General features: G+C 45.4%; 1 protein-coding gene across 1 annotated transcript in view; it reads left to right on the forward strand.

Annotated features, from left to right (window-relative positions):
• The window catches only part of LOC107220491, a 145,161-nt gene that overhangs the window by 112,249 nt on the left and 12,385 nt on the right, over nucleotides 1–20,527 (forward strand). The window contains exons 4-6 of the mRNA XM_015659107.2: nucleotides 5,914–6,097; nucleotides 15,249–15,403; nucleotides 15,499–20,295. Of these exons, the coding sequence (XP_015514593.1) occupies nucleotides 5,914–6,097; nucleotides 15,249–15,403; nucleotides 15,499–20,295 (5,136 nt within the window). The remainder of the gene's footprint in view (nucleotides 1–5,913; nucleotides 6,098–15,248; nucleotides 15,404–15,498; nucleotides 20,296–20,527) is intronic.

The raw sequence follows: 20,527 nt of genomic DNA on the forward strand, positions 1-20,527 counted from the left end.
TTTATTTATTTATTTTTTTTTCTTTTATTATTTTCTTTTCTTCCCCAACGAACAGGGCAGAATTGAATTACAATTTGCCTCCATTGCACCGCTGCAGCTTCAACTCTGGATCAGAGTAAATAATGAGAAAGTTCCATACTCTCGGGAGAGGAGACAACGGATAGCACGAGCGTAGCTCACCGCACGAATCGTGCAAAATTGAAACAGGAAAGAAACGAATCTGATTTGTGAATCGAAAAAGCAGGCAGGCAAGAAGGTGAGCAGTTGGCTGGCTCGGTTGCCGGAGAGATGAGAAAAGGGAATTAACCACACGGTTTTGTGTCCCGCGGTTAACCCCTTTCTCTTCCTCCCCTATGACTCAAAACCCCGGAATCCCCCGTCGCGGTTTCATCGGCTGAGTTCATACGCTACTTTGACCACCAAAGGCTTTAATTGTATTATCCCGGGGCATCGAACTTCCTGGCCGCTGTGAAATTATTTCGGTTTAACGTTCAATTATATTGTCCGTCGCAAAGTTTCGGAGAAATTTCAAGTGTACTTCAAACTTGTATGTTTCTTGTTGTTGTTCTTGTTGTTTTATTCTTTTTTTTTTTTATTTTTTCAGTTACCGACACGTTAAACCGCAGGTGTATTGCATTAATGAAATTGTTGAGAAAGAGAGAAAGGGGTGAGGGGAGGGGAGGGATTCGTTTTTAACAAAGTATACTTACATCGTGGCAGAAGGAATGTTACAGATCTACATCAATCAGCATGTTGTAGTCTCTGTACGGCTCGATTTAATCGTGAGATCGAATTCCGTCGACATTTCATTTGCATCAATGCCGTACCGTGCTCTTTTTCTTGGGATATTATTCATAGTTATTTCTCATGGATCGTAACTGGTTTCTCATAATAACTTTATTTCACGCCGTGGTTATAATATGCGACGAATGCACAAGAATTCTCTTCACGAGATATGGAGGAGAGGGTGACGAGGAGTGGGGAGAAAAATCGTCACCACTTCGTTGAAAATGAATTTAATTAACTCGAGCTCGAGTTTGAAATTGAAATTCCGATTCCTCTTTGGAAGTACCTACATTCAAAAGTGAGATTGAACCGAGGATGACGACTCGGTAATTTCGGTGTTTTCACGGTTGACGGTACATTGAAACTTCCCAATAGCGGGCACCTTCGGGACTAAAAATGTTGTCCGTTATTGAGGAGTGTCCGCTATTCGGGACAATATCAACGCGTAAAACGTGCTGTTGGAGATTTTTAGACTGTCCGTTATAAAGAGATGCTCGTTAAGAGAAGTTTCCATGTACATACATTACTTTCGAACTGTATTTGAACGAACCGGCCATTTCGATCCAAGATAGAATCGGCTGTGTGCAATCTGCCGAAATCTCTTTACTCGAAATCGTTGTGACAACTGGACGACTCTACTCGCAGCGGTACAGGCGCACCGTTTACTTTAGCATCTTGCATTAGGAATCTCGGTTCCCGATCCGCAGGCCTTACGTCAGTGTCGAGGAGGAGGAGGCAGAGCGGCATAATGGTGAACTGGTGAACACGGGCACTTTGTCCGAGGAGAATGACGCGGAGCTGAATAATGGCAACGATAATACGACTCGTAAGTCGTAAGTCATGCTCGAGCGACGAACGACTATGCAATTGCCTGTACGATAGGTACCCAACGTAGGTACGTATACGTGCGGTACCGTACAACATGTACCAAGGCATGCCTATCTCATTATACGCCGGAGCCAAGACGTCGTCTTGTATCGCTCCGCATTGCACTCGCTTCAACTCCTCTATAACTTACTTATGCCTCGGTACATACGCCGTGACCACGCGTGCATCTGCCCCTCGACGCATTCACGCACGTGCTCTGCGGTAAATTCATCCGAATTATCCAGTTTCTGGCCCGTTACTTGCACACATGCACTCGCAGGTATGCAAGTTGCAAACGCTCTCGACTTGGGAAATTTGCCGCGGAGCGGAGGAGATTGGACGATGATCGACGCTTGGAACGTGGACCGTGATCTCCGAGCAGGCGGATATAATTGCATAATTTAAGGTCCCCGGGACGTACGACAAGAGGCTTAAACTCTGCTGAGGTGGGTTGCTTCTACCTTGGTTAGACGTGCATCGCGCCAGTCACGGTGAACATTAACCTCCGTTATAAATGGGAATCGTAAAGTTTTTCCTTTTCTCCTCTTCTCCTCTTCTCCTCTTGTTCTCTTGTTCTCTCCCTTTCGAGGTAGATGTACTTGGGAACGAAATCACAGGAAAATCGCGGTTCCGTTCTAACGCTACTTTTGTATCAGGAAAGGTGGAGTTCATTTCGTTAATCTTGACGTACGTGCAGCGTATTCGCGAAAATCGATGGTCAAGAGTTATTTACTAGATATGGTGATCGGAGCATCGCGGGAAAATTAGGCCGATGAAACCAAGGGGTTAATCGCTCGTTAAATCTGGTGAACCGACACGTTTTCGGCAATCTTGTGAAATCTTTTGAAATCTTTCGAAATCTCTGAAATATTTTGGAATCGATGAGTGATTAACCCCTCGGTTGAAACTAACGATTGATACCCTTGATATTTATCATGAACAATAAAAAACAATAAATATCACTGCATCAAGTCCTTCGTGTGTGGGTACATATTTATCTTTTGTTACCCACGTTTCCTTGTGATTTTTTCACGAGTGCAATTTCGGGCATGCGACCAAGCACCGCCTCGAATTTCTTTCGAACCAGCTTATAGGTGCAGCAGCGCACACGCGACCCGACGTTAGCACAACCTAGAGCATAAATTTCGTTTAACGACGCGCGAGCAGTCCCTGCCAGCTTGCCTATTAGCCACACTAGCTGCGGTCTTTAGTTTCGTCGTGTTTCGCAGAATCTATACATACGTGATGCGCGCAAGGTGTCTATGCGATTTCACTTCTTCGCAGAATACAGAAGCAAATGATTCTGGAGAAAGATTTTTTTCCTCAATTCTTTATCTTCACGGCGGCGGAGTCCTGATGACGCGCTTTTATAGGTTCAGCGAAACGACCCGCGCGGTGAGAGAGAGACGGAGGATGGTGAAGGATAGTGGAAGTTGAAGAGGAGTCGGTAATCGTCGCGATCGGGCGGACAATGCGACACGAGATCGGGGTATGGCTCGCTAATAAAACGCAGACCACTTCCCGGTGAAACGGGTCGCGTCGCATTCGGTCGACTGGTGAATGCATCGAGAAGTTATAGCCTCATAAATCCTCCGACCGGGCCAGGCCAGGGAGTGCGGTGGACAAAAAGAAGAGGGAATAAACCGTCTGCGGGAAAAGAGGAAGAAGCGGGGAGGATGGATGGATAAGTATTCATCCTCGCTCGGTATAATTCGCGGCCGTTGCAGATTAATTCGACCTCGATTTTTCCTCATACATTATTTCGTCCCACGTTCGTAAATCAATCAAACATTCATTCTCCTGTTCATTCTCTCTCTCTCTCTCTCTTTTTCGTTGTTATGCGGCAAATGACGTCGAGCATATCGATTGTGCTCACGCCTGCCGACTGGACGGTTCTTTCAACCTGGACTCACTCGAGCAATGCGTTATGTGTATTTACGCACGCTTCGCTAACACGCCGGGAGCGTGCTGTAATTTGCGGTTTAGGTACTTATGATCAATTTTCAGATGCATTTTGCCGCACACTCTCGGATTCCTATGGGAGAAAGTACGCGACGGTGTAGCGTATCTTCGGACAAGGCTTAAATATGTAACACGGTCGACGACGGATCCCTGCAGCGTATAGCAAACGATATTTACCGCACTGCCGAAGTTCCGCATTCATGTTTTACATTGATGAAGTTGTGAATTAACCCTTTGAAGCATACGTTTTTCCTCGCAGTCAAATTCCGTCGAAACTGGGTATATGAAGTTTCTTGAGGTCGCTGATTTCAAAAACGGTGCTAGATCTGAGTAAATTCAAAGTTGCGGATCTGGTATAAGCGAATAGGATCTTTTTTTTTTTTATTCTCAATCTGCCATCTTGAATTTTGAAATTCTGACGTAGGATTCGCTTTCGGCCACACCGAAAATCCCCGAGTAAGAAATGAAGAACGTTGCGTGTACTTCAAGTTACCGCTTGTCCCAGAATGCAGACAAAGTAGCGGTCTTTATAGAATCGTTCCCGCAGGAAAAAGTATGAGAGTATACGAAATCCGCGGGCAATTAAGCATCGGGGGTCCCCTCCGCCCGAGCGAGAAACTATAATTAGCGATAATTTATAGTCGGCAGAAATGACTTCAAGGTTAAATCAATAATCCCACCATCGCATTCAGGCCATTGTTAATTTATACGATCAATTAAACCCATCACCGCTAACCTCCATTCCAGTTACAGTTTATCAAGAATTACGAGATACGATTACACTGTCTACATCGCGTGGCTCGTCGAGTTCTGACGTACCTGCTACTTTTCTGCATCTCGGACGGCGGTCGTGCGCTTTCGACAAGTTATCACGTCTCATTATTTCTCCTACGTTGATTTAGCAAATTGGTCGTATTATCGCCGTCTGGCTGCTTTGAAAATATCGTTGCCATCCATCGCAATGAACCTTCGTCTCGGCTTTCTGGTATAAAACTACGTGTTAGTGATTTTTCTGCTTGTCGAGTTTCCACGGAACGTCTCCGTAGCCGGATGTTCGAACGTAACCGGCAGCGATAAGCTATATCTTACTTGGAAATTGATGAATCAGAAGATGCGCGTTATCATTATACTTGTTTTCCATCCAGCCGTTACGCGCTTTACTGCTTACAGGGTCAAACTCACATCAATACCCTACCATGCGATGTATTGATCTGCCTTGCGGTAGAATTACAGTTAACGAACCAATCGCTTAACACACGCGTCGTATGTACGCCCACGAACAGTAATTATTCGCTCTTTGTTCTCGTTTTACTTGTTCGGAGGATCGTCGTTCCAATTCGTTATCATCATAACGTACGAACTCGGTGCTCCCTCGGTACGGAAGAGTCTCAAGATTGAATGTGATCTGATTTTGAACGAGCGTAATCGAGAATCAGGTCCGTCGCATAGCTGTGTGTATAATTAAAGCGCGACGACTTTCACCGTCAACGCATTTATAATAATACTCTTGCACTTTGGATTCAATATACTTTTTTCGCTGCGAATCAGGTCAAGATGAGTAGGCGGGCACCGTATACCGTGTGAGATTGAGAACTACTGGTTTGGAGAACAACTTTGATGTATGGTGCGGTAATGACGGAAAGAAGGAGGGCACGTAGGTCATAAAGATGGTAAAGATTGTCAGCGTCGTCGGTCTCAGGGTTCCTTTTCTTTTCTCCCCTATTATAGATGATTTCGATGTCCGGATGGATGTCGAGGTACATATATTATATACCTAACGTATAATACGTTACATCCGATGCTCGACTCTCGGACCGGAGAGAAAGGCTGAAACGCCGCGGATGATCGAGGAGTTGAGTTTGAGTGGCTGGTATATTAGTTTGAGAGTAAAAAATTAGAACGGAGCGCTCGAAATAATTCAGAGCCAATCGACGATGAACGGATTCGCGTGCCACTTTCCTTTACCCCCTCATGTATTATTCTTGATTAATAGAGGGACTCTGCCAGGTAGTTACGGCCGCAGTCCGACGACGAACGTTGGCGACGACACCCACCCCTAACCTAAATAACTGAGGATATAATTGATGTCACTTTTGTTTAACGCGATTAAAAACTAATACGACCAATGAGAAGCTGAATTTATGTATATGTATAAGGGTCGCGCGTATCCGACAGTTACTGCTATTATTAGGTCGCCATTATTGAGCTTGAAAATACCGAGAAGCTCGGCTCTTGGATTAATTTCACATTGTTTTCACTCGCCAGAGCTGAAATCTTAATTCCTGATTGTTTTTTCAGGTTGCTACGCGACCTTGGTGCCCGGACCAGGGCAAAACCAGGGAGATGACAAAGCTCTGCAACCATAAGAGGAAATTGCTGCTCCCCGTTGCCGCCGCGAGTCCCGTCGCCTCCTCGACCGTCTCCTGCGTCCCGGCGCCTCCAGCCTCGCCGTCGCCTACCTCATCCGACAAGTCCAAAAAAGGTGAGACGCATCTTGCATCACTTATGGTATCTCATACTACTTTTACACGTGCCGATGTGATGAAAATGGCGACAGTTCCGAATCATGAAACGTCATCACGAAATTACAGGTTGAACCACCTTGAGGAACTATTGAAAAGAATGAACCACTTTTTCGTACAGCTTCGATTTTCGTACTACGAATCATATCCGTATACTTGAATGTCTTAATTGCGGATGGGGAAGGAGAGGGGGGTCGGGGGACCCGTTGCAATTCGATCATGCAAAAGAATCCGTACGATAAAAGGGAAGATTAAAAAACATCCGAAACCTGGGATCTGACGATGCGTACCTAAGTAGATCCACCGTCGCGATTCGTTCCCTACTTGGCGATTTAGTGAAAAATTTCATGAAACGAGGCGGATCTTTGAAGGTTACGGTGCGTCCCCGTACCTTGTACGTGCAATCCAAATCTCACTTTCATCGAATTTCGCATCGAAAATTTGTTTAAAAGAGTAATAATAAAGAGAAGGAGTGAGAACTTTGCTTACAAAGGGAATTCTCGAGCGTATTTAATTGAACGTGGAACATTATTTTTACTCCAGGGCAAACAGGCTCCGCTTGTCGATAGCGAGATGGGATGCGAAAGAAATGAAAAATGAATAAAAGGTATGAAAACCGTCGAGTCCATAATCGGAGTGTAATATAAAAATTCTCCCGAGCAGCGCCCCTAGATTACAAGACCGTACAATACATCATCCGGTGAATGTGTAAAAGAATAAATTTATTTCCCTCTGCTTCATGTATGTATGCATACATACATAAGTGTACCCACAATGTTGTTGGATGAAATATCGTATCTACTTGAATATACAGATGCCCAAACATATATAAACTATATACCTCCCGTATGTATGTATCTTTTACGCGGAATAAAATAATAATGTGAAATTCTTCTTATCGTTCGGTTACGTACCACCCTCCAGACATCAATACCAGATAGACTTTACAATCGGCGTCGTCGTTTTCCGCGTGACTCAGGCATATGAGCTATGTCCTTTTGTATACATGAAAGTTGGATTTTTCAACTACCGAGGGCTTTTCAACCTGGCTCAGACTCCCCCTCGACTGCAAGGGCACAGTATAGCTCTAATACGACTGTGAACCCGCGTTCTCATCTTTCAATGGGAAAATTCTCCTCTCGCAAACATGAAACTGTGGGTAAATTGTCTGTACATACGTACGTATACCTATGTAAAAACTTTTGGGATTGATTCGGGCGAGCGGATCTCGCGAGTTGTCGCGGCCAAGCGTATATTAGGAAAGTTTTCTCCGGACAGGCAAGCATCGCGGGGGTGCAAAAGGCATCCCCACCTTGTCACGATAGGAAATTCTAGACGTCGCTCCGCAGCCCTCTGCGGGTTACGTGTGTCCGTCTGCGTCTGCGCTCGCCTAGGTATACGTCTACGTTTACGTACGTATTTCATGCCCGGATCTATACGTATACCCCGGCGATATAATCGACGTGGAACGAACGACGGAGCACGTGCCAACTTTTATTGGAAGAGGACCAAAAGTTTCACTTGGACGAGAACCGCCGCGCCGTGCGTCCACCGCCCTCGTGATCATTAGGAAAAAGTCGCGGTGAAGAAAAACGATGAAATTGCGGCATTAGCGGAGCCGCTGTGGCGTCGGCGTCGGCGTCGACGTCGCCTCCCTTTCCAAGGCCCCGGTTTTACCCTCTTTTCCCCTCTTCGATTCCGATCTCTCTGGTGGTATTAAACCACCAATGATATATAGCCACACCCCATCCCACCGTCACTCCTCCTTCTCTTCTTCGCTTCTCGTCTCTTCTCTCGCAACCACCGAACCACCCCTAGATCTCCCTCTCGCTCTCTCTCTCTCTCTTTTGACTTTGCTTTCCAATAATAACCCCGCAGACAATCTCGTTTCTGCGAAAACAACTCCCGCAGACTCCCACTTCAAAGAGCAGGGGTTGAAAAATGAAATAAAAGAATCTACTACAGGACCACGTCTGCCTTTGTATACGTTATGTAAACTCTTGTATAGAGAACAAGTGCGGCATTGTTTTTGCCGTAATTTTACGGAATAATAAATATTAACAACCAAATATTAATATTACGTCACTTATACCTGATCCCAATTATTATACGTGTACTGAGGTTATTGAAGGAAAGTATTTTTCAACAATCGCTACAAGGACATCGAACGTCCTGTTATTTAGGAATGCGAAAATGCACCTTCTTTGGAGAGTGAAATTTCTCGAAGAATCGCAATTTCTTTCATTCGAGCGCTTATCCAAGTTATTCGCCGTCCCTTGAGAACAGGCGGTGACGCAGATTCCTGTTAAAAGTCCAGCGTTAATGATTCGGTTATAAAGCAGCCTTTGAAGTAGCGCAGTCAGAGGGAAATTCCAGGATAGGTTGTACCGCCGCCCCGTTTTAATTCAACCTGTCTTCGACGAAGTAATTCTTGATTGTACGTCGGGTTTACCGATGATCGTATTACGCGCTGCTGAAGCGGCGCGGCAACAATACCGTCGCTTAACCAGGGCTGTTATAATTACGAATGCAATCGTAGTTGCAACGAACAAAGCACCGCATAATAGACCCAAGTTCTGGTCGATATGCGTATGTTTATTAAGGGATAATTGATCCCTCGTATCGCATATTGCGTAGCGGAGATCGAAAGTAAGTGGTGATAAATCGTTGGAGAGTGATTGTCATGAGAGGGTAAGATTGTTTATCGGTTGAAATATTGTTGATAGCCTTCGTATCCCCTCCCTCTGCAGGGTATTGCCGATATAAGTCAGCGTTTCGTATACATACCTTATACCATCACGGCTCGCCGAGCAAATATACGGCGATGTAACCGAAAAAAAGCTTTCCCTCGAATACCCCTCCCATCCGATTTAAAAGCTACCCACGTCTTTTTACCCGCAAGCGACAGGATATAACAGCATTTATCAATACATCATGCCCCGTGCTCGCAGACCCTCCGGATACGAATTCGAAAACCTCAATAATCCTGCGCTCAAAAGATGGAAAAAAAAAAACACCCACCTCCATTCACTACCCTGAGCTCCCTATAACTAAGCCTGACTCTACACATTCGAAACCGGACCAATTCAGTTTTCGGTACCCTTACAAGAATTCGGCCGGGGATTACAGTGCGAAGAATCGCATCGTTTTGAGCCGCGAGCCTTTAGTCAAAGATGAGTTTCTGTACTACTCGAAGTGTTGAGATCGACTTCTAGATGTTTTTCATCCTATGATACATGGATACGATTGCGATACCAGTATTCTCAATCGTTATGAAAGCCGAGAGTATTTTTCCATACCGGAGCGTAACGAGAATTCTAGGAAAAGTGCGATTTTCTTGGCTAACCGAAAACTGGCTTTTCGACGTTCTATACTGCCGTAATTCGATTCCCGCGATAACCGCGGGGAAAAATCTAGGAACAAAAGGATATTAAATTTCCGGGAGGTTGGTATTAAACTTTCATCGCTTCGTAGGTAACGTTATTACGTGAAACGGAGTGACTCTCTCTTGTGGTGGATGGTAGGTAGGGAAGAAGAGCGTCGACGTCGGCGTCGGGAGAAAGCGAGAGAGAGAGAGAGAGAGAGAGAGAGTGAGGAAGGGAGGGAGGGAGGGAGGGAGGGAGGGAAGGGGAGAGGTAGGTAGGTAGGGAGGGGGTGAGGGGTTAGAGGGAGGATGGATGAAATTGAGGGTTACACCCGTCTCCCTCTTCCTCACCGGCTCGCGCCCGCCGAGATAACTGCAGATTGAATCGCCTGCCCTTAGTCGAGACACCGTAATGATGCTACAGTAAACGGAAGTAGCATACCCGCTGCGTATTTCCGTGGTAGTGAACTCTCGTGCCAGGGGAATATATCTACAGAGAGAGAAAGAGAGAGAGAGACACAGAGAGAGAGAGAGAGGGAAGGAGACCGAGGAAACGAGGGCGGATTTTCAAATGCTTTTTCATTCCAACGAACAAATTGAACCTGGGGTGATCATATATATTCGACTTTTAATAATCAACGATCTGAAAAACTTTTAGAATGTTTCAATGTTTTTCTTTTCAACTAACAGTAAATATTAACTGGGATTCAGAGTGATAAATTAACCCAGCTAATTGATTCTTAAACTTAACCATCGTGTTGACAATACTTGTAAAAAGAAAGTCACGATCTGCTGGTTAGTAGTACAGGAAAAGGAGTTTAATTTTTTTCAGCAAATATGTCTAATTGACAATTTAATTCATGGTTTCATAACGCTGAAGATTTGGCCTGCAGAGAGCAGTGTGAACACCACCAATTACCAATCGTTGATGTCCGTAATTTCATTACGCTTGTTTATGCATGAACGATCAATCTTCAGTCGATCAGTATTGATTGAATTTTTCATTATCCAAGTACTCGCCTAGCGATTATCCTGTCAATTTGCGGGAATAAATGGTATGGACGACATTTTACCCTTAACACGCGCACTACGATGTTCACTTCTGTTTTTGCTTCGATTTGCTTTCCTCCAGACTCTGGAACTTCCAGGGGCGTAACAGTCTATATTCTACGCTACGTAGGTAGTTTGTGGCCCAGAGATTTTACTGCGTTGCAATGGAGCTACGCAGTCGTAGAGACCGTGTATAGCACACGATATATTTGCTATTCAAACGACAACCAACAGTACAGGCGCGGAAATTACTGCGCATCTCGTCTATAAATGTGTCTGGCACCATTGCTACCTTAAGAGTTAGACTAACCGGCTCCGACGTATTTTGATTAAGCGTGATTCGAAGGAAAAGACATGATTTCGATAAATGTTTGGTCGTTCGTGAAGCTATTAGGGTTGGTTATAGTTTGCGGTTTTTTTTTTGTATCAGCAGCAAAGCGAACAAATTGGACGAAATTCAATCCCCAGTGTAAAGTTAACGCGTGACGTTAACCAACGTGTTTTCACGTTTTCGCGTTCAACGGTGTGTAGGGGAGGAGAAGGGAGGGGGGGGAGTGGGCTTTGCGCGAAGCTTTATGGGGTCGTTTTAAACTTGAAAGCTCGCTTCTACCGGCGCTTCAATTCCAATTTTCCGGTGATATAAAGCGACAAGCAGAGAGACTGCTTCGCCAGGCATCCCTCTGACGCGTTGGGGGATGGAAGAGGGGAGGGGGCTGAGCCTGGCGGATCGTTGAGGGAGATTGAGAGTGGGAGGAGGGGTGCATCCCCACCCGCGAATGTGGTAGCAGTCACCAGGGATGAGGAGGCGAGGAGTGGGGGTGGGGGGAAGCTTTCCAGCCCGGGATCAAATAAACCCGAGGTTAAGCATAGTTTATCGTCAGTGGTCGAGCCAGTTCTACAATCAATGAAACCATTATCCTCCCCCTCGACCCAGTAGGTATTCCGAGAGTCGACAGTTCGACGAGTAATACCTCAGTACATGAAAACAAGTTCGTCATTCCGATGACTCGAATTAATCCCTCTTCGACAGTTTTCTACCCAAGTTTTGGTGTTACAGATTACCTATACTATAAACGGCCGTTTGCGAGAAACGTCCGTCATTCATGCCAGTTCTGAGTTACATTTGTTTAATAAACGACGAACGTAACTTTGTACGATTCATTGATAGAGGGATATTTGCTTGCTAGGTTGGTCAACCTTCGTTATCTCGTTAATCGGCAGCAGAATGGGATTGAAAAGGAGTCGAAAACAACATTGTGCGCGTAGAATCAGTAGGATTCAACTTTCGGACATCAATTGATTCCGTATGAAAGTTTTACCTCGCCGCGTTGCACCCCCATAACGGCGAATTGATCTTGTCTCCACCGCCTCGGTGGTAATATTGTATTTTATAAACCGGGTTGCGGATTACGGTGTGTGTGTCCGGGCGCGAGGCGTAGGTGAAGGGTGGGAGCCTGTCGGTCTCTCGCCACCTTTGAAAGAGGCCAATCAGCCGAAGCCGTGTCTTCTTGTCGGTTGTAGCGCGATCAATAAGTCCCGGGAGAGAGAAAAAATCCAACAGTGGCTGAGGTGGAGTCCGCGGGTGTTAGCGGTTCGTCGTCGTCGTCGTCGTCGACGTCGTCTGCGTCGCCCACCTCCTCCGTTTCTGTATGTCGTCCGTGTCGTCGACGTCGTCGTCGTGTGCTGTGCCGTGCTTGCTTGCCTGCCTGCCTGCCTCCCTGCCGTAGTTTCTCTTTCCCCTGGAATCGACCGGGTAGTCGTCGGCGCTGACGGGGTGGGGTCTTGACGCAGGTGGAGAAGAAGCTAGTAGACACGCGTTGATAAGGGTTAATTTCATATGGGAATATAAGCAGTGTTGAACCTTACGGACAGCGAGAGGGTGGGAAATAGGAAGGAGAAGAACCGCCTGCTTGCAGTGCCGGACCGCGCACAGCTTTCGACGTACCTTGCGCACACCTCGGCGACGCGACGCTCATGCGCATTCGTCGATTTACCGTTCAGTACGTGATACGACTCCTCGGAACTAGCTGCACCGATTTACCCCTGATTTAACATGATCGAGATTGTCCACCCCTCTCCGAGACAACCCTCTAGTATCGGGGCCTGCGTTTTTCGCATTCAGCTTTCCTCCCGGGAATCCCTGATACGGGATTCTCGCGTTTCATAATTGTCGGCAGAGGTCATCGAGGTACGTCGCTGTGTCAGACAAAACGTCTCACTGCATTCTGTAAACGATTCTACATTCTTTTCTTTTCAAGAGGCTTACGTCAGATTTGTATGCAAATGTTAATATTACTCCAATTACGAAACTGGGTAAAAGTCACGAGATCACTCGTGCGTGAGTTCATCGTTACTGTAGTCGGAATTCTTTTTCCATACCTTGTCGCGTCACTTCATTTGCAATTTGTCGGATATGTTGCGAGGAGTAATCAAAATGTCAACCTCGACAACTGCGTGGGAAATTGTTCTTACGAAAGACGTTGCGATGATTCAATCCGTTTATTCTGCAAACTTATGTTTCTATTCTGACATGACTAAACGAAAAATAAATAACTGAGTTAAAATGAATCTATAACCAACATCGCACAGGGTCAAGTTTCCTTTGTACGGAGCTTTAGTTCTTGTAAACTTCAACACTATATAAATGCGTTACTCGTTTAGTCATCCAACGCATTTAGGATTTCTAAGTCTTTGGTATTTTTTTTTTTTTTTTTAACTCCATTGATTTTTATTTCGCTGGGGGCAGGATGTACTCAAAACATATTTGCGTACAAAAGGGTATCCGTATCTGTTTATGCGATCCATCAAAGCAGTCCGCCCCTTTGCCGTATAATCTCACCCTTCTAAAGATGACTCGGAGTTGGTGGAAGCTTGACGCAGCCGTCCGAAAGTAAAGAAACTTTCAATCGAATTTGTTCAAAAAAAAAAAAAAAAAAAAAAAATGGTATGACAACGCCTCAAACGTTTCACCAAAGCCAACGGGGTTTTCACCTTTTATCGAACCGTCATCGAATGAATCGCGATGAGAGCTAAATCGTTCTGTCCTGCTTTAGTAGAGACTGAAAGGCGGTTGTACGAGATGAAGGAGAATCGGCGGTGTTTATTTCTATCCTCCGGTTATCTGTTGTTCCTATACCTGCACCAGATAATGCCATTGCCCCATGTAAGATTATGATTATCCTCCAAAGATACCGACATAAAGCACTGTTTCTTACCTCGTTCCTTCAGTAACTTGCTCACCTTCTCTCTTTGTTTATCTCTGTCCTTCCAAGGTAAGAAATATCAGTTAAATTTGCGTCCCTTCCGCAAATGCCAAGAGAAGAAGGAACTGAGCGTGGTGGGTATTCAACCCTCTCTAATCACCCCAATTTTAGCGGGCGTTGACGTTTGTTATCGCAATATTACGATCTTCCAACGTTGGCTTTCTTACACTGTTCACGGAAGTTGGAATTTCTCGTTAAGAAGTAAGGAGGAAAGTTTGTTTGAAACAAGATCTCTCATAGCTCGTATAGAATTATGCGAGCTTTTGTCCGAGGACGGTTTGCCTCTCAACGTTCTCATAGTTTACCGCAAACGAGAAGGCCTCGGCATCATCCCATTCGCACATCTACTTATGAATACAATGGTCTTTGCTGGCTAAAAATGGAGTAAAGATGAGGGAGAAAGGAGTACCGTGTCCAAATCTGTGTCAATGCTTATAGCTTTTGACGCGTCTTCGAGTGAGCAGCTGGCTTGAACGACGGTTGAGAAATTAAGAAGCCGCGAATGAAGACGCATGGGCAACAGTCCAATCAACGTAAGCCGCTTAGGCGGTCGAATACTTTCGTGGGCAAGCGAAAGGCTTGAACACGCACATGAGTTGGCCTCGAATAAGAAGGACAGAAGGCAGAAGGGAGGAGGCGCCCACCTTGGGTGGGCTTGGTGGCTAAAATCGTTAAACTGACCGCAGCAACCGCATAGAGTTGGGGTCGAGTCACCGAGGTTAAAATGGTCGAAGGAGTTGTCGTCACGCGAAACAAAACTCCGTCTTCTTATACCAGAGACGTATCTTGGACTCGACGTCAGTCCGGTTTAAAGAAAATATAATATACGTATTATTTTTCGAATATAGCACCTATGTGGCAATGCAGAGAAAAATTTTAATTGCAAGTTGTCAACTTAAAGTATGAATTAAATATACGAATTAAATATATGAACTCGTTTCGTCGCCTTCAGGCATACTTGCAGTCCTCTCATTGTTTTTGAAAAATATTCTTCATCTCTGATCTCGTCACAGGACACTTAAATGAAGGGTCCGAGGAAAAACCACTTCAGTTCTTTTTTTTTTTTTATCAAGTTAACGATACCATTGTTGTGACATTAGAGAGTATTTTCGGAACATATTACTATGGAATGGGGAAAACCAGCATCAGTTCATAAAAAACCTGCTAGAAGAATTGCTTTCGAATGAACTCTTACGAGAAAGCAAACTTTAATTTGCATTTTCCTTGGAAACAGTCCGAGTGGACTAAAGTGGTTCTCACCTTGGGCAATTCAAATGTAATCGATTAAGCGTGTTCTTTATACAATATAGATACAGCAATGGCACTTTGTCAAATGAAGTTCTTTTAGATTCGATTAGAATACTCCTGTCATTCAATATGCGTTATCCTGTAATAACTTTTGAATAATCGTGTCTTGATCATTCCATTTTTCAGACGGCCTCAGTAAGAGGAAGAAGAGAAAGTTGGCAAGCGCGGGAGGACTGTACTCTGGTGTTTCCGTTTCTCAGCTACTGGTGCAGCGGGAACGTGCCCTGGTAGCCTCTACAGGGGCAGGTGTACAAGGCTCTCCAGTTTCCAACAATCCGCAGGTAAGCATAGGCTTTTGAGTATCCCTGAATTTATTCGGTAACTTGGTTCTCGTAAATTATATGCTGACGACAGTATTTGGTTCTTCCCCTTCTAGGTATGGCCGCCGATCGCAATACCGAATCTGCAGATTCAGCAGAATAACCAATCGATCAATCACCAACCTTTGAATTCTCCATCGCAGAGTCAGGACGTCACCGGCGCCGCGGCGGCTCGCACGCCTCAGCAGAGATTGGGTCAACATGGGATGCCTGGGATGGTGGTGGGCAATCCTTTGATAATGAATCAGCAGGGGAACAATTTGAAGAATATGACCCAGCAACAACAACAGATACTTCAGCAGCAGCATCAGCAACAATTGATACTACAGCAACAACAACAGCAGCTAATGCAACAACACATATCTCAGCAACAGCAACAACAACAACAGCAACAACAAATATTACATCATCATCAGCAAATGCAGCACATGCAAATACTTCATCAGCAGCAGCAACAGCAACAGCAACAGCAGCAACAACAGCATCAGCAGCAACATCAGCAACACCAACAACCACAGCAACAACAAGGTGTTGTCAATAACCAAATCTCGCAGCAGTTGCCCACATATATCAATCACTTGAACCAACAGTCTTTACATGTAATGCAACAACAGCATATTAGTCAGCAGCAGCAACAGCAGCAGCAACTGCAACAGCAGCAGCTTCACCTGCAGCAGCTACAGAAACACAATATGAGCATACAGCAGCAACAGCAACCACACATTGCTCAAAGCTCGGAGCAGGCACAAACAACGAGTAATTACGGAGCTCAGAATCAGCCCGATGCGTTTTTACATCACATAACACCACCTCAAAACCTAACGCAGACGCAGCTTCACCCTCAGCTGCAACAGCTCCATCAACATCAAGTGCAACAGCTACAGCAACACCAGCACCAGCAGCAACCACCTCAGCATTTGATGCAGCCCCAAGCACCTGAGCATTTTCAAATGCAAATTCATCAACAACAGCAACAGCAGCAGCCACAGCAACAGCAACAAATTCCACAGGCATGCGCGCAGCCTCAGTATCCAAATCAAGCTTCGCAGTCAACTAATCACCTGAATGGGCAGGTTTTGCATGTTATGCAACAGTCAAACGCCGGTGCGATTGCCAATGGTGTTAATAATGGAGAGTCTCAGAATCGGCAAGACAGACCGCCAACGATTAGCGACGACGATATGAATGCCAAACAAATTCCGCATCAGCATCATCCAATGCACAGTCACGTATTGCAGCGACATCATGTTCTACAAAATTGTAACTTGATACCTAATGGCGTACCCACGGAAAACATGCAACGAATTTACCCGCAGCATCAAGTACCGTATCCGCTGAGACACTTTGATTCAACAAAGGGTGTCGGAATGGATCCAAAGCCAGTGCATCAACCATTCGCCAATGTGAATCATCCTGGTAGAAGTCCCAATGGTAATCATGGCGCGGAAGCTCAGGCGGGCATTGGCTCAAACGGACAGACGATTGGCGCTCAATTTATTCCGAGACCCCCACCATGGCAGCAGAATAGAACAGTCGTAGCAGCACATCAGTCGCCGCCTGTTTCTGTTCAGAATAACTTAGTTTGCAATACGTTTGATCGGGTTCCGCCCTTGCATCATCATATACCACCAACACCTGCTTGGACTGATGAACTTGCTCGCAAAAAAGCTAAAGCGAGTAAATCGTTTGGTAAGAAACGACCCCACCATTCAATGGAGATGAAAACTACTGCTGTTGATCAGTCAAATCTTAGTTCCGGAGATGATTATACTGAAAAAGCGCAGTGGAGTAATCAAATTGGTTCGACAGTCGCAAGTACTGGTCCTTCTTTTCTGGAGGATCCCAGTGGGTACCTGGCTCAGCAAACTGCGCTTTTGAACAGTACAATTTCGAGACAAACTGGTGTCAGTAGCTCTCACGTGACGATTCTCAACAGCTCGAAAGTATCTCAGACTACGCACAGTGCGCACGTCCCTGGTAATAATGCTTATCTTCCACAACCAAAGCCTTCCTCAGTATCAAGCCCCATCAACTCTTCCATCTGTAATAATTCTGTTAAGAATCACGCTACTTCTCCGATAGTTGTTCACAGCAGCATGACACCTACTCCGATGAATAATGTTATGGTTCCTGAGCACAGCCCTTGCCAAGGTTGCGTTTCCAGTGGTGATACACAATCGTATACACAGGATCAATATAAACACCAATTTCACTGTCAATATGTCGTACAACCTGATCAACGCGACGATCCGGTAACTTCGTCCACATTTGTCGTGGACAAACTGCCGACCAGTCAGCAAATTGATTCAAGGCCAATTCAGGGAGGAACTGTTAGTACCAGTCATGGATCACCCATGGGCAATCATAGCCCCGCGAATTCCGAGACACCCGCATCTTCGACATCGGGTATGTCTCAGCCAACAACGCCGCAGAGTCTCATATCGTCGCAACCTTCAACACCCCACAGTTACTCGCAACCTCCGACACCTCATTCTCATCAAACACCCGGGAACGTTTCTTCGCAGCCATCTACACCTCAGAGTCAGCAACCTACTCAGTCGTCCTCATCTTTACCGTTGACATCATCCCCGTTGTCTGCATCACAAGAGCAACGCTCCGCAACACCAACATGTTCCACTATAGCGCCGTCTAGCACGGATCCCCCTAGCGCTTCCCCACAGATCGAAATTCCCGTTCAAGTCTCTGAAACTTTGGCGCAGATTTCTACCCATTCAACAAAACGGCAAGTGTCAACAGGTCTTAGACAATCTGCTGTTGATGGCTATCAACCCCATCCTCATACCATTAACGTCGTATCGCGTGGATCGTTCAATCCTTATAGTGGCGCGTCATCGGTAATAACGACTATGGCTAGTGGCCATACTGCAAGTAGCAATACAATTACATCCGTACTCGCGGGGAGAGCCAACACCGCAACGGTATCAATTAATGCACCGTCTGTGTTGCCCAATTCTGCTGTATCTAATATACTCGTTTCTAGTAAGAATCAACTTCAAAATCAATCCACCGTGTCATCTTCGAATACGCACGTGTCATCGGCAACCTTACATCACTCTAGCTCCAGTCCGATTGTCTACAGTCAACCAACGACTGTCAGCGTGTCGAAATCTCCATTGGAAATGGTTCAAAGCGTAGTTAGCAGCATTCAGGTACCTCAGGGTACATCTTGTTCACAAGCACAGCCACAAACACATCAACAGAGCCATCCACAATCAAACGTGCAAGTCCACAATGTCATTCACACGTCGGCTGGTGTGCTCAAGCATTCACCTGGAAATACCTTACCTCCGGGCCACATTTTGGTTTCCAGCGGTGGACAGTTGATAATGGCGAGTACAGGATCAGGAATAAGTGGAGTTATGGCACCTCCACCACCCAAACTGATATCGAATGCGAGTTCGATGCCACCAATGTCGGTCTCACCTATGGTGACGAGTGTGACGGGAGCTGTCAGTCAAGTTATTCCAGCAGTGGGAGTTGCTCAGCAAGTGATTGGACAACCGACTGTACTTGTTAATACCATTCAGACGCCACTTCTCATTCAACCAAGTGTAATGACAATGGATGGTATAGGGCAGAACGTTCAAATTCCACACCTCACTGTGGCCACCGGAAACGTGTTGCAAAATGCCCAGTCAATAATAGAAGCTAATCAAGACGTTGCGAGAAATGTTAATGCCAATCCAGGAGTCGTTAATCGGCAGCCAGCACTGCTGTCTCCAGAATCTGCAATTAATAAGAAAAAAGGATATAAAAAAAGAAAGGGAAATTCTCAAACTGTGGCTTCTATGCTTCACATCTCATCTTCACAACAAAATACAGGAATGCTGATGCAATCACAGTCAAATTTTGCCCAACAAAATTTCCAAACTCAAAGCATAGGAGGTCCAATGCTGCAAGCTCTCACAATTGTTCCAGGGAAAGGCGGTGCTCCAGCTCAGCTTGTGATGAATGGTCAAGCAGGAACGGCATCAACACAGTTTAATACGCAGCAAATAATTACTAATCCTCAACCAACTCAGCAAATCAATTTGTTACAGCCTGTTAATCTGTTGAATGGAGCTACAGGAATGATGCAGAATTTCCCAACAATCCAACAGTTCATTGTACCAGGAATTGGCAGCATGGTTATGTCAGCTGATGGTACAGCGACGCTACTGCAAGATAATAACTTGGGAATGCAACTGCAAATTCAGAATGTAAACGGGCAGAATGTGCTAACGCCAGTTCAAAGTCACAGTGGAATATTTAGTCCGGGACAGAGTATTTTAGCTGCCGGGCCCGCTGGGATGGTGATTCGGGCACCGCAAGCAACAAGTGGAAAAATCATTCAGCAGCACAGTCCAGGAGCCCAATTTTTGTCACCGAACAGTGGGCAGTTCCTTGTAAATGGTACAACTTCGTTCGGCAATCAGCTGAGTCCGATTGTAGCTAATGTTAGTCCGAACCAACAAGTAACATTTAACACATCTCAGGTTCGTCCTTCAAATGTCCAAGGCCAGCAGGAGTTCATCCAGATGAATGGACAAACGCTAATGGTACCTTGCACCCCGGCATCTAACATAGCTGTTTCTTCTGCTTCCAATCAGCAAAACACAACTTTTGTGCAACAGAATACAACAATTGTACAACAACAAACTACCATGGTGTCAAACAATCAAATACCGAATTTCCAGTCTGCAAATACTAACAACGCTGCTAACATAGATTCCTCGCTAAATTTAGACCAGCATCAATCGTATATTCTTAGTGGCGGTCTTGTTCAAGCAAAATCACCCTCATCTCCAAAAAGTACAGCTAGTTCGCCACGTTGTGAACAAAATATCGAGCAGCAACAAAATCAGCAACAGCAGCAGCAACAGCAACAACAACAGCACCACCACCAACAACAGCAACTACAACAACCGCAACAACAACTACAACAACAACAACAACAACCACAACAACAACAACAACAGCAACAACAACAACAACAACAGCAACAACAACAACAACAACAACAACAACAACAACAACAACAGCAACAACAACAGCAACAACAACAACAACAACAGCAACAACAGC

This window comes from Neodiprion lecontei, chromosome 1 (assembly GCF_021901455.1).
Source record: "Neodiprion lecontei isolate iyNeoLeco1 chromosome 1, iyNeoLeco1.1, whole genome shotgun sequence".
NCBI classification, from domain to species: domain Eukaryota; kingdom Metazoa; phylum Arthropoda; class Insecta; order Hymenoptera; family Diprionidae; genus Neodiprion; species Neodiprion lecontei.